Genomic DNA, 14,765 nt, shown 5'->3' with positions numbered 1-14,765 from the left:
TCCTGTACTATGTTGCATTCGCAGTCTGGTCATCTCCTGTAGTCGCATTCGCAGTCTGATCATCTCCTGTAGTCGCATTCGCAGTCTGATCATCTCCTGTAGTATGTCGCATTCACAGTCTGGTCATCTCCTGTAGTCGCATTCGCAGTCTGGTCATCTCCTGTAGTCGCATTCGCAGTCTGATCATCTCCTGTAGTATGTCGCATTCACAGTCTGGTCATCTCCTGTAGTCGCATTCGCACTCTGGTCATCTCCTGTAGTCGCATTCGCAGTCTGGTCATCTCCTGTAGTCGCATTTGCAGTCTGGTCATCTCCTGTAGTCTCATTCCCGGTCTGGTCATCTCCTGTAGTCTCATTCCCGGTCTGGTCATCTCCTGTAGTCTCATTCCCGGTCTGGTCATCTCCTGTAGTCTCATTCCCGGTCTGGTCATCTCCTGTAGTCTCATTCCCGGTCTGGTCATCTCCTGTAGTCTCATTCCCGGTCTGGTCATCTCCTGTAGTCTCATTCCCGGTCTGGTCATCTCCTGTAGTCTCATTCCCGGTCTGGTCATCTCCTGTAGTCGCATTCGCAGTCTTTTTTTTTTTTTTTTTTGGTGGGGGAGTGGATCTTGGGTGGGAGTTCCCACACTTTTTTTCCCCAGGACTTGACCCCTGGCTGTAGGAAGTCCTGATAACAGATAGATAAGACATAGAGAGTGTGCCTTAAATCAGGGGAGATCTGGGCATGCTCAGTGACTTCATTCTACAGAACAACATGGATTACAACAATACTAAGCAAGTAAGGAGATATCTACAAGCAGTGTTCGTTAGGGTTTTTTTTATGCTGATTTACATGGGACAAAGTTGTGGGAGAGGGTTTACAACCACAACCACTGATTGGATATGCCGTTGGGGTTAATTCTCATTCTTCTAATTACATTGGTGATTTGGATGGGATAATTGTGTGTTACTCCATTGATCTGTGTAATTATATGATGGCTTTATAGTGATATGTTACACAATGGCAGAGAGAGAGCCTGAGGAAGAGCGTCTTCGCTCGTACTGTACAGTGGCTGTTGCTGTGGCTTGATGCAAGATATTTACGTAAAAGGAAATTATTGCATCGGAACAGTTGTCCTGTCTTTTTCCTGGATGATTGGAAGTTCCACCTGACGCTGTTCTGAACACCCAAACGTCTCAACAGGAGAATCTCTCCCTCTCCCTCTCCCTCTCCCCCTCTCTGTCTTTTTTCATTTATATAAGAAAAAATAGAAAACACAGTGGTGATCAAATACCACCAAAAAAAGCTTTGTGTGGGGAAAAAAAATGGTATGTAAATTTAGTTTGTGTACAGTGTTGCACGACCGTGCAGTTACTAAGTAGCACAGTGCTGAATAGCAAAAAAATGCCCTGGTCATGAAGGGGGGGAAAAAAACCCTTCCAGGAGGTCACGTGGTTAAAGCGGAGTTCCGCCCACTGCTGCTAAAATTACCTCTGCACTTATCTGTCCTGGAGTCCAGAGATGTCGGCACCGCAGCTTATGTTTCCATCAGATGTCGGGTGCATGCCGCCGCCATTGCAGGTAAGGGAACCTGGCGGTGTAGCATTAAGGCTTCACAGCCGGATCCCTGCTGCGCTCTCCTCCTGGCCCAGGCGGGGAGGAGGGAGCCGAGCCTCTGACGTGATCCCCCGATAGTGGGGACAGGATGCCTGACTAGCGAGTTTCATGCTAGAAAATTGATCCCTCATTTGGTTAGTAGAACCATGTGTATGGGCCCCACCACGGGTTGATTATCTAGGATCCTAGGTGGTGGGAGAGTGGTTTTTCATCAACCAGCCTGGCGCTGGAGGTTGTACGGTGTAAATCCTGTAATCCAGTGGGCCACGGGGGGGTGGGGGGGGGTGGATCAGGGTGTACCAATTTTTGTTGTCTTTGTTCTTATTTTTTATTTATTTTATTTTAGTTACGTTTTTGTTGTGTGCTGAGCCGGGGTATGCCCAGGAGGCTCTGTTTTGTATTTTGAACTGAAAATCGCTTAAAAAAAAAAAAAAAAAAAAAAAAAAATACCGGTATCAGTGCCCCCCACCCCCAAAAGGTGGCAAATGTGGTACCGGAGGTGGTGGAGACAAATGAGCGGAAGTTCCACGTTTGGGTGGAACTCACGCTCTAACTAATGTTTAACCGCTTCTGCCCCGGAAGATTTGGCTGCTCAATGACCGGCCCATTTTTTTGTGATTCGGCACTGCGTCAATTTAACTGACAATTGCGCAATTGTGTAACGCTGTACCCAAACAAAATTGATGTCCTTTTTTTCCCCACAAATAGAGCTTTCTTTTGATGGTATTTGATCGCCTCTGTGTTTTTTTTTTTTTTTATTTTTTTTTTTTGCGCTATAAACAAAAGAAGAGTGACAATTTCAAAAGAAGCACAATGTGGGTTATTTACTAAAAGAAAATCCACTTTGCACTAAAAGTTCACTTAGAAGTAAAGTCGCTGTAGATCCGAGGGGGACATGCAAGGAAAATAAAAAACAGCATTTTGGTTTGCACATGATTGGATGATGAAATCAGCAGAGCTTCCCCTCATTTCAGATCTACCCCTTAGATTTACAGTGACTGAACTTCCAAGTGCATATGCAGTGCAAAGTAGAGTTGCCTTTCGTAAATAAGCCCCATTATTTTTACTGTTTGCTATAATAAATATCCCACATTTTTTTATCAAAAAAACTAATCTTTCCTCAGTTTAGGCCGATTTATGTTTTCTTCTACATTTTGTTGGTAAAAAACAATTGCGATAAGCGTATTTTGATTGGTCTTTTACATATTTTTGGTATAAAAAAAAAATCGCAATAAGTTTATATTGATTGGTTTGTGCAAAAGTTATAGTGTCTACAAAATAGGGGATAGGTTAAGGGCATTTTTATTTTGTGTTTTTTTTTTTTTTTTTTTTTACTAGTAATGGCAGCGAGCTGCAATATTTCTTTATTTTTATTTTTTTTATTGGGACTGCAACCTTATGGCGAACAAACAAATCAGGCACTTTTGACACATTTTTGAAACCATTGACAATTATACAGTGATCACTGCTATAAAAATGCACTGATTACTGTGTAAATGTCACTGGCAGGGAAGGGGTTAACAGTAGGGGGGAGATCAAAGGGATAACTGTTCCCTGTGTGTTTCTAACTGTGGGGGGTGGGGACTGTCTAGGAGTAGAGAGAGATCAGGGTCCATACTTGGTATGAACACACGATCTGTCTCCTCTCCCTTGAAAGAACCGGAATCTGTGTGTTTTACACACACACACACACACACACAGATCCCGGGGCTTGCTCTGTCACGAGTGATCACAGGAGCCCAGCGGTCATCGGGCACTTGCATTGAGGTTGGGCACAGGCTGGGGGTCAAAAGGCGAAGCAACGTAACATAACGCCGTTTTGGCCACCCGCGCCATTATGCTGCAGTAAAACTGTGGCGGCTGATCGTTAAGAGGGAAGGGGGGTGGAGGCCGGAGAGAGGAACTTAGAAAATGTTTCAGCTTTTGAGGCTGCGTTCACATATGTGCGGCCGCAGTTTTCAGCTGGGGGTCCAGTACATTTCTGTTCACAGGTTCAGGTCCAAATTTTTGCCTGAATGCGCACCTGAATTGGACCCAAAACACACAGGACCCTTTTGGAAACCACACCGCGGCCACCTCGGACATGTGTGAACCGTCACTATTGAGAGCCGGTCAAACTCACATGTCATGCGAATTGGATATGATGAAAACCACACCCAATGCACATGTATGTGAACCCAATCCAAGTTTTTATTTTCAATGTGAGAACTGTTCGTATTTTTACATGGTAGCAGTTTGGGATGCTCTACAGGTGATGCAGTCTGCGCTTTTGCTGAACAGTTGAGTGGAAATAAGCTGCAGGATAAGCCACATAGGGGTTTATTTTTGTTCAGCAATTTAAAGTCAACAGAATTATAATTTTAGTTTCTATCATTTTCTTTCCCATTCCAGGGTCCCGGCTGTTGCTCCGACTTGGCAGTCTCCTTTCACTACGTAGATGCTACAACAATGTACCAGCTGGAGTATTTGGTGCATCACCTCCGTCCCTATGGCTACAAACACAGATACGATCCGGAGACTCAAAATCCACCTGAGCCGATCGGAAAAGAGGCAGCCGTCAAGGAAGCGAAGAGCGAATGAAGGACAAAACTTCTTTCCAGGGAAGATGAAGCGCACTGAGGTTTAACCTGGAAGAGCAGCATCTGGCCCCGGATCCACACAAGAGCGTGCCAGTGACTATCGCAAGCCGTTTTTTAATTGGACTGACCACATTGGAGACGTTCCTTCAAGACTATCTAATGTTCCCGGATCCTTTTTATCTCATTGGTGACATTTCTATGATCCATTTTGGTGATCAGGTGAAGTGATTAATCGCAAGAAACTTTTTGGTTGACAATCACATACTTTGTACATATCTTGTACAAAATATTCAAACGTTAATTTGTTTTCAAATTAATTGTTATGAAGGCCTATCGTGCATCAGAGAGGCATCTGACATAAACGGGTAATATATAAAAATTGCCTGTTGTGTCTGTAGTTTTGGTGAATTTATGATACATATTACTAAATGAAAGTAGAACTATGAGTGGAATAAAAAAAATGACATAAATTAAGCAGTCTGTCACTAGCATTACAGCCCAACTCCAGGAAACGTAAAACGTACCTGCACTACACTGCAAGGGTATCCCTTCCGGTTGGGGCTGCACCCACACTGCAAGGGTATCCCTTCCGGTTGGGGCTGCACCCACACTGCAAGGGTTTCCCTTCCGGTTGGGGCTGCACCCACGCTGCAGGGGTATCCCTTCCGGTTGGGGCTGCACCCACGCTGCAGGGGTATCCCTTCCGGTTGGGGCTGCACCCACGCTGCAGGGGTATCCCTTCCGGTTGGGGCTGCACCCACGCTGCAGGGGTATCCCTTCCGGTTGGGGCTGCACCCACGCTGCAGGGGTATCCCTTCCGGTTGGGGCTGCACCCACGCTGCAGGGGTATCCCTTCCGGTTGGGGCTGCACCCACGCTGCAGGGGTATCCCTTCCGGTTGGGGCTGCACCCACGCTGCAAGGGTATCCCTTCCGGTTGGGGCTGCACCCACGCTGCAAGGGTATCCCTTCCGGTTGAGGCTGCACCCACGCTGCAAGGGTATCCCTTCCGGTTGGGGCTGCACCCACGCTGCAAGGGTGTCTCTTCCGGTTGGGGCTGCACCCACGCTGCAAGGGTGTCTCTTCCGGTTGGGGCTGCACCCACGCTGCAAGGGTATCCCTTCCGGTTGGGGCTGCACCCACACTGCAAGGGTATCCCTTCCGGTTGAGGCTGCACCCACACTGCAAGGGTGTCCCTTCCGGTTGGGGCTGCACCCACGCTGCAGGGGTATACCTTCCGGTTGGGGCTGCACCCAAACTGCAAGGTTTAGTTGCCTGGTTAGGTCTCGACCAGGGATATGCAATTAGTGGACTTCCAGCTGTTGCAAAACTACAAGTCCCATCATGCCTCTGCCTCTGGATATCATGCTTGTGGCTTTCAGAGTCTTGCTACGCCTCGTGGGACTTGTAGTTCTGAAACAGCTGGAGGTCCGCTAATTGCATATCGCACAATTTTAGATGGAATAGGGAAGGATTGGAACTCCTGTCAAATTTTTACCATGAAAATTGTATTTTTTGAAGTTGGAGAGAAACTTGACCTCCCTGGCGGTATGATTATTTCAGATTTTAGGTGCTGAAAGCGGTACCATTATTTTGCGTGGAAATTTGGCGTTTTATATTGTAGGCCTGTAATTATTAGAAATAACTCACTTAAAACTGTCCAAACTAGTCTAGTAGACATCCCGGGTATGATAAAGTTTGAAACACAAAATCATAAATTATAATCTAACTAGCTATAAATAATTACTATAATAATAATTATTCAATAATGTAAATTAAATCAAAAACCCTAAAATTTGCTCAGTTGCAAAATTATCGCTGTCAGTTTTAGTGTTTGATGAATTTCCTCACAAATCGCTATCTTTCAATTCTGCAAGTGATTCTAATTTATTATCGCTGGCCTAAGAGCACTTTTGACGTAAACTGACATTTTTTTGGTTGCTATGGACAATCTCCAGTTTCCAGGCATAAAGAACAGTATTTATAATATAAAACTGCATTCAGGACACTGGACAAACCACTAGGGACAAAGGGGGTGTGTAATAATTTGATACAGTATACTGTATCTATAGTGTGTGTTTTACTTTTTGAATTTGGCACCGAACTCCGTCCCCATGCGTAGCAACGCTTGCTGGGAGCGGAGCTCGGCACTGTGAATTAAGCGAGACACAGTGGCTCACAGATGACAGCGGGGAGACCTTGCAGGATCCAGGGGACAAGGTAAGTAACCTCTACATGGATCCTGCGATGCGATCCCGATGGCTCGGGGTTACTGCTTTTGGTACTGAAATCTCACCCCGAGCCAAACTCTGGAATACCACCAGGGAGGTTGCTTCATCTCTGTGAACATCTGAAGCTGTTCACTTCACTGGGTATAGCAGAGGGTTTACATCCACTTTAAAGGTTACGTTCACCTTTTGGAACGTGTTTCACCTGTATTTAGGGTGGAACATGTAACACGTTCCAGCTGCTGCCTCCTCTCCCCCCAATCCATTCAATGAATGAATGCCTACATGCAGGGGCGGACTGACAACTCATGGGGCCCCCGGGCAATAGGAGATTATGGGGCCCCCAGGTAATCAGACATTATGGAGCCACACAGTATACACAAATAGTATACAATCACACAGTATACACGTTTCTATTGGCTGAGAAGGTACTGGAGAGGTGGGGCAGCTATAATCCTCTGGATTTTTAGACCAAAAGTATGTTGGTAAGGGACATTTCAGACATGCTTTCCCTAGTTTTACTGAGGCTGGCAACCCTGATGGGGCCCCCTAGTGGCACACCGAGTGGCCCAATGGTCAGTCCGCCCCTGCCTACATGTACCATATGCTATTGTGGCTGACAGTTGAAGTTCTCAATGAGCTGCGATGGTGCTGATGAGCGCTCTCGTAGTCCATTGATTCTTCCTGCCATTCAGCAACTGCCTGCTTATACCAGGTACGAGCAGACCGCTTTATAAGTGTCTGCAGGATCCAGGCATTGCACATAGAAACCGCTGACTGTGGGTGCTATATCTTACAGACTTCAGTGAAAAAAAAAAAATAAATGCATTTTTTTAACTGCGAAAATATGTGCATTTTTTTTATTATTTTTTTTTTGTAAAAGGTGAACTTATCCTTTTAAACACAATTGTAATTTGAACCCCTTCCTACCTGGTATGGTGTGTTGAGATGTACTGGCATACTCCCCTGCCTGGCCAATTCACCGCAGTCCCACTGTGATCTGCCGAAAGCCACCACACTCTGGAGTCCACACCGCCATCTTTGTGATGTCATCAGGAGGCCAACTGCCTTATCCGGGGGGCCTAGCATCAGTCCTAGCATCCAGCCTCCTGATGATGCTCACTGTGCATACTCGGTGGGTTCTACATGGCCGTGAAGCTTCCTGGGATCTTTGGCGTGAGTATCCCAAGAGGCTTTGGGCATGGCGTATGTCATTCTGGTTTGGGCCAGAAGTATGGAAGTGCAAGAAAGGCAATTTCTAATGTAAAAAATAAAATTAAATTAAAATTAAAATCAATAGAAAATAAAAACGCTCAAAAAATATTTAACACCTGACCCCCTCCCAAACTGTTAAACATACATGCAAACAGAAATGTTCATGTACTGTGTGTCTGCATATGAAAACAATGATCGTGCTGCACACGTAATTCTGCTGTGTTAATGCTAGTGATAGACTGTTATATTTGTCATTCTGGATTTTGCCTGTAGTCCCACTTTAACCCCAGCCTTGTCCAGGGCACCCTCTGTTACCATTTTCTGCCACACAGAACACCACTATGTAAAAAATCCTGATGCCTCTGGGTATGGGAAAGCATGTGACATGTCACCTGCCTTCCCACAGTGCAATGCGTAGGACCTAAGCAGCCAATTGCAAGGCTGTCACATGGAAAGGGGAGGCGTGGCAAGTGGTGGCAACACTGGTGGGGAGATTTAGCCCAGGTTCACACTGATGCGGTTTGGGATTCGCAGCTATTCCTGTGCTTTTCCCACACCGCATCACCATCGCACTCCCTTCATGTGAACCACTGCAGGTAACCATGTTAACTTAACGACACCCTAAAAACATTTCACAAAACAGTGCAATTGGCTGAATCAGATCGCATAGGTGTGAACACCCATGCAATCTCGTTACAGTGTGGGTGGAAAAAAAAGGAGGTGCATGCACCTTTTTTGTGCGGGTGTGGTGCGATTTGAACCATACAAAATGAATGGGCTAAAATTGCACTGCAAAGAATCGCATGTGATTTGAACAGGACATGTAATGAAATTCCTGTCTCAATCACATGCAGTTCCCTGCACCGCTTCTGTGTGAACCCAGGCTTACTAAAACTGGAGCACTCGGAATCTGGTGCAACGGTACATGGTAGCCAATTGGCTTCCAAGTTCAACTTGTTTAATTAAAGTGGATGTAAACCCAATTTTTTTTTTTAATTAAGGGTTGCACCTTGTACAGTATAGGATTTAATGTAATCTGTGCCCAGTCTTGCCACGACATCACGACCCCACCCACCGAGCTCCAGACAACAGACCCACCCTCAGAATCTGCAATTTTTCAGGTCTCATAACAGACAGAGGGGAGACATTTGACAGGTAAGGCCGCGTACACACGGGCGGACTGTTCGCCCAACTAAGTTCGTCAGACAATCCGACAAACAGTCCGTTCAAAATTTGCATGAACGGACTTGACCACACACGATGAACGAACAGTCCGCTGAAAACGTGCGCGATGACGTGTACGGCACGTACGACGGGACTAGAAAAAACGACGTCCTATACACTGCAATGCAACCTTCGGCCGTGTAAACCCTTTCTGAGCATGCGCCATACTTAGTCCGTCCAACTTGCCTACACACGAGCGGACTGTCCGCTGAAACCAAGTTTGGACGGACAAAACCAAGTTTGAACGGACTGTCTTACGGAAATTCCGTAAGACTTTGTTCGTCAGACTGTCCGCTGAAACAGTCCGCTGAAGCCCACACACGAGCGGACTGTCCGCTGAAACACTGTTCAGCGGACTAAGTTGGGCGAACAGTCCGCCCGTGTGTACGCGGCCTAAGGTTACATGCAGGAGGCCTATATATCCTTATAGATAACCACTATAGCAGTAGTTTAGAAAGAATGAGAGGGGGTTTACATCCACTTTAAGCTTTGACAATGAAACCTGGAAGCTGATTGGCCTCTATGCAGAGCTGCCCCCCAAGGTGTTGCTGGGGATTTGAAGGGGAGGCAGCAGTGATTTTGGTGGAAGGAGAAAGGCAGTACAAGTAATACAGGCACCAGAGGCTGCATAGGACACGGTAGGGGAAGGCTGTTTTGATTTGGGGGGGGGGGGGTAAAACATTCTGTAATGTGCCATATATACTGCACTGAGGAGCTCCAACAATCAGATCCATTTAAAATGAAGACAGACAACGCACAAATTGCTCTCAAGAAGTTTAGCAAACACATTTCACATTGGCAATGATTAAGCACAGCAGTGTTGAATGTGTTTTCTAAACCTTGGGAGTGATTTGTGCGTTGTCTGTCTTAATTTTTAATGGATCTGCAATAAAAAATAAAGTTATGCTTGAAGTCCTGCCACTTTTTTGTTTCATGTTTTACTTGGTTGTACACCATTCAGGCACCCAGCTTTACAAGACAGCAGAGGATCTCGCAGGTACCTTGGAAGCGGATTGCATTCCTCTTGCTTAGTTCCCAGTGTGAGTTACAAGTCCCCAGAGCCCCACTTTACACATGGCTGTGGACTCTGTGACCGGACTGATTGTCCCAGTGCTGTCACATGCTCCTTTATACTGGGATGTACCAGGTACAGCGGTACCTTGGATTACGAGCATAATTTGTTCCAGAAGAATGCTTGTAATCCATAGCACTCGTATATCAAAGTGAGTCAATGGAAACTCAGACAATTCGTTCCACAGTGACTATTGTATGCAGTACCGCATGTGGCCAGAGGTGTGGGGGGGGGGGGGCGCCAGAGACACTTGGAAACCGATCTGATGCACTCGGAGAGGCTCGGGAACCGGCACCCCCGCACCGATGGCAAATGCGGTACTGCACACCGCAGAGGCTTGAATCCTGCTTGTTTTGCGAGACAACACTCGCAAACCGAGTCCAGATTAAAAAATAAATAAAAATAGCTCTTTATTGTGAAACGTTCGTTACTCACAGTCCGAGGTATTGCTGTATTTCCTTGTGGCTACAGATACTGAATAGAACAGCGAGGGAGCGAAGAAAAGGTGTGTGCTGCAGAGAAGGGGAAGAAGGTTAAAGCAAGCCTGTTGCTTTGCTCTAAATGAGCACATGTTCACTTTAAGGAAGCTTGCAAATTCCGCACGGTTTACAACTCGCTAATGGCATGGAATGACATATGATGATGTGAATGAAGTGTGTGCGAGTTGGTAAAGCTTTAGAAGAGCTCAGCCCAGAGTGGCCTTAGATCCCCTCCATGTGATTTCTATTACCCAGAAGTGTGTTTTCTGATTTGCCTTATTTAAATACTTCTAGAGTAAAGTTTTTTTTGTTCACCCTGTTGTGTTTTGTCTTTTTCTCCTTTTTGTCTGCCTGATATTAATATGAATGTAGAACCGAATGCTGGAGATGCAGAGCTCTGCAGTATGTACACTTTCATCGCTCCTGTCCTCACCAGAATTCCCTGTATGTGAATGCATTAAGGTGAAAAAACATTTACCTTTACAACCCCTTTAAGTGTTTATTAACCACTTCCCGACCAGCGCACGATGATGTACGTCGACAGAATGACACGGGCAGGCATATTGGCGTACAGGTACGTCCAATATTCAATGCCGCCCTGCCATCGGGGGCGCGCTTCCGCGCTGGTCGAGACCCCCGTGAGTCCGGTCGCGGGACCCGCGGACTCGATCGCCGCGGGCATCCCCGCAATCGTCTCACGGAGCGGCCGAATGGAGGAAATGCTTTGTAAACAACATTTCTCCATTCTGCCTAGCAACTAGTGACGCTGATCTCTGCTCCATGTGATTGGAGCAGAGATCAGTGTTCACTAAATGAAAGCCCAACCCCCCCACAGTTAGTAACACACCCCTAGGAACACTTAACCCCTACACTGCCACCCACTGGTTAACCCTTTCACTGCCAGTGTCATTTACACAGGAATCACTGCATTTATATAGCAGTGATTACTGTATAAATGACAATGGTCCCAAAAATGTCCGATGGGTCCCCCACAATGTCGCAGTCACAATAAAAATCGCCGCCATTACTAGTAAAAAATAAATAAAAATATTAATAAAAATGCTATAAAACTATCCCTATTTTGTAAACGCTATAACTTTTGCGCAAACCAATCAATAATCGCTTATTGCGATTTTTTTTTTTAACCAAAAATATGTAGAAGAATACATATCGGCCTAAACTGAGGGAAAAAAATGTTTTTTTATATATTTTTGGGGGATATTTATTATAACAAAAAGTAAAAAATAATGCGTTTTTTTCAAAATTGTCGCTCTATTTTTGTTTATAGCGCAAAAAATAAAAACCGCAGGGGTGATCAAATACCACCAAAAGAAAGCTCTTTTTGTGGGGAAAAAAGGACGTCAATTTTGTTTAGGAGCCACGTCGCACGACCGCGCAATTGTCAGTTAAAGTGACGCAGTGCCGAATCGCAAAAAGTGGTCTGGTCTTTGACCAGCAAAATGGTCCGGTCTGAAAGTGGTTAAATGGAACCTATAGAGGATTTAAATATAGACACTCCCCCAATTAATAGACCTACTTACAATGACAAAAATATATCCTACAATTAAAGTCCCGCCATTATACAGAAAGCGACAAAAAAAAAAGGCTCTTTTGCCTAGAAGAACTTACCCTTTACAAATGTTCAAAAAACTTGAAGTATGGTTGTCTCACCATAGGCTAGTCTGGTTCTAGATCCTCATTCCCCCATCGAGATCTGCTGGATAAGAACGTTCTGTTGGCTCTGAAATCTCGGACCCACCATCGGTTGTGGGTTACATAAAGCTTCTCCTATAGGCAAATAATTGCATGCGCTAATAAGCACAATCATAGCTTTCTTGTATAAGGCTGGGAAAGTGCTCTTGTTAATCTCCGAGTAACACCGACAGACGCTGGTATCACATTGAGCTTAGCAAAATCCTGCCATATAATTCTCTATTGCTTTTATTTATACTGTAAACATGAATAAAAAGGAAGGTGGTGGCTTCATAATTAGCCAGACACTTGTATCCTTTCAAAAGAACCAATCACACACATGTATATATTCAAATAGAATTTCAGTAATGACATGTGCAGAGCCATGCGGCAAGCGTCTTGTGAGACATAAAGTGTCTCACAATTTGAACACTACTTACATGGCTCTGAACACGATCGCGTGCACATTCCCACTGCTACCAATGATGTGAGCCATACTCTATCATGGCTCAGTGGGCCATAATTTTGTATGGTTATGCTATGGTTCCCATTTACGCAGATCTGCTTGCTTGGAACGTTAATGCGGTCGCCATGAGGTGGCCAGTCTGCTGCTAAGGCTTACATGATCATCCCTAAAAGAGCAAACCGATCGGCCGTGTCCACGGGAAAGTTTCCGCAGCCAATGGTCTTCCACCAACGTCTGTATGTGCGAATACACTCGCATGAGCGTATTACAACAAAACACTGGGGGAAAAATTTCCACAACAACAGACAGCAATAAAAGCTGACAAGTGTTCTGATCCATTTCCGCTCTTTCCAAAACTATAATAAAAGTTTTGCCTTTAATTATAGTTGAATGCATTAACCACTTAAGCCCCAGACCATTTTGCAGGCCAAAGACCAGTCCACTTTTTGCGATTCGGTACTGCGTCAATTTAACTGAGAATTGCGCGGTCGTGCGACGTGGCTCCCAAACAAAATTAATGTCTTTTTTTCCCACAAATAGAGCTTTTTTTGGTGGTATTCGATCACACGTGCTGTTTTTATTTTTTGCGACATAAAAAAAAAAAGGGTCCATTTTGAAAAAAAAACGCATTTTTTACATTTTGCTATAATAAATATCCCCCAAAAATGGCTAAAAAAAACCCCATTTTTTTTCCTCAGTTTAAGCCGATACGTATCCTACATATTTTTGGTTAAAAAAAATGCAATAAGCGATTATTGATTGATTGGTTTGTGCAAAAGTTATAGCGTTTACAAAATAGGGGATAGTTTTATGGCATTTTTATAAATAATTTTTTTTTTTTTTTTTTTTTTACTAGTAATGGTGGCGATCAGCGATTTATTTATTTTTATCGTGATTTCGACATTACGGCAGACACATCAGACATTTTTGACACATTTTTGGGACCATTGTCATTTATACAGCAATCAGTACTATACAAATGCACTGATTCCTGTGTAAATAACACTGGCAGTGAAGGGGTTAACCACTAGGTGGCAGTGTAGGGTATAAGTGTGTCCTAGGGGCGTGTTTCTAACTGTGGGGGTGTGTGGCTGTCTATGACACATCACTAATCTCTGCTTCGATCACACGGAGCAGAGATCAGTGACACTGTCACTAGGCAGAATGGGGAAATGCTTGTTTACATTACTATCTCCCCGTTCTTCTTCCCCGTGAGGCAATCGCGGGTATCCCCATGGCGATCGAGTCTGCAGGACCCGCAATCGGACTCACGGGGGTTCTGACCGGCGCGTGCGCACGCCATGGCACGGCAGCAAATTTAAAGGGACGTACCTGTACGCCCATTTGCCTGTCCGTGCCATTCTGCCAACGTACATCGGCATGTGCTTAAGTTAAAAAAATTTAAAAATTCAGCATTTACAACCACTTTAATGTCCCTACTATTTCCATATAATAGTCTCATGGTGCACCTAATGACGGATGACATCATCTAAGCCAAAGCAAAGTTACTTAACAGGGGCCCCAGGACTTCTTTTTAACAATAACAAGGTAAAGTTGTTCTGGAATGCCAGAAATGTATTCATGCAGAGCTGTACAATCACTGAAAGGTGCACTCTATGAAATATGTTAGGTTTGCATGTACAAACATCTGTCTACCATATGTTGGTTATACAGCTGTACACAACCTGAGAGTAGAGGCCTCAAAATTTGCATTCAATAGATTTTGTGTATGCAGAACCTTTTGTCATTAATATTTGGTTCCCGAAATTCTTTAAGGCAGGGGCGCTCAACCAACCTTTTGAAGAGCGAAGGCCACCTAAGTGATTTGGTAACCAGTCATGCGCCACAATGAACTATGTATGGGGATTTTACCGCCCCCCAAACAGCAAATGTAAATGAGCCTTTATTGTCCTAAGCCCCCTATAAGGCGGCTTTTACACTGATCCGGAGGTGAATCTCAGAGCTCCTGCAGGTTAGTTACACTGAGCCATAGACTTCTTTTACATCTAACAAGTGTGGAGGGCTTTCTGAAAGAGCAGAAAACCTACAGGATACTGTATGATAAAAGTCTATGGCTCAGTGCAGCCAAGCCGCAGGAACGCCACAAGTGCACTGCGCTGCACCTGGGAAACTGTGTGAAAGCCTAATTACCCTTTTTTTAAATAAGTGCTAATATGCCCATTGCAAAAGCGCAGTGTATGTGATGTTTAACCAC

The 14,765-nt window shown here is 44.8% G+C and overlaps 1 protein-coding gene across 1 annotated transcript in view; it reads left to right on the top strand.

Moving 5' to 3' along the window:
* Positions 1 to 10,706, top strand: part of C1GALT1 (core 1 synthase, glycoprotein-N-acetylgalactosamine 3-beta-galactosyltransferase 1) — a 53,815-nt gene extending 43,109 nt beyond the window's left edge. Inside the window, exon 3 of the mRNA XM_077490736.1 lies at positions 3,989 to 10,706. Within this exon, the coding sequence (XP_077346862.1) occupies positions 3,989 to 4,177 (189 nt within the window). The 3' untranslated portion in view covers positions 4,178 to 10,706. The remainder of the gene's footprint in view (positions 1 to 3,988) is intronic.
* The last annotated feature ends 4,059 nt before the right edge of the window (positions 10,707 to 14,765 follow it).

The sequence above is a fragment of the Lithobates pipiens genome, unplaced genomic scaffold (genome assembly GCF_037356315.1).
Source record: "Lithobates pipiens isolate NorthernLeopardFrog02 unplaced genomic scaffold, aLitPip1_a1.2 Scaffold_19, whole genome shotgun sequence".
In the NCBI taxonomy this organism is placed as follows: domain Eukaryota; kingdom Metazoa; phylum Chordata; class Amphibia; order Anura; family Ranidae; genus Lithobates; species Lithobates pipiens.
Note: the sequence above shows the minus strand (reverse complement) of the source record. Positions and strands in the feature narration are given on the sequence as shown.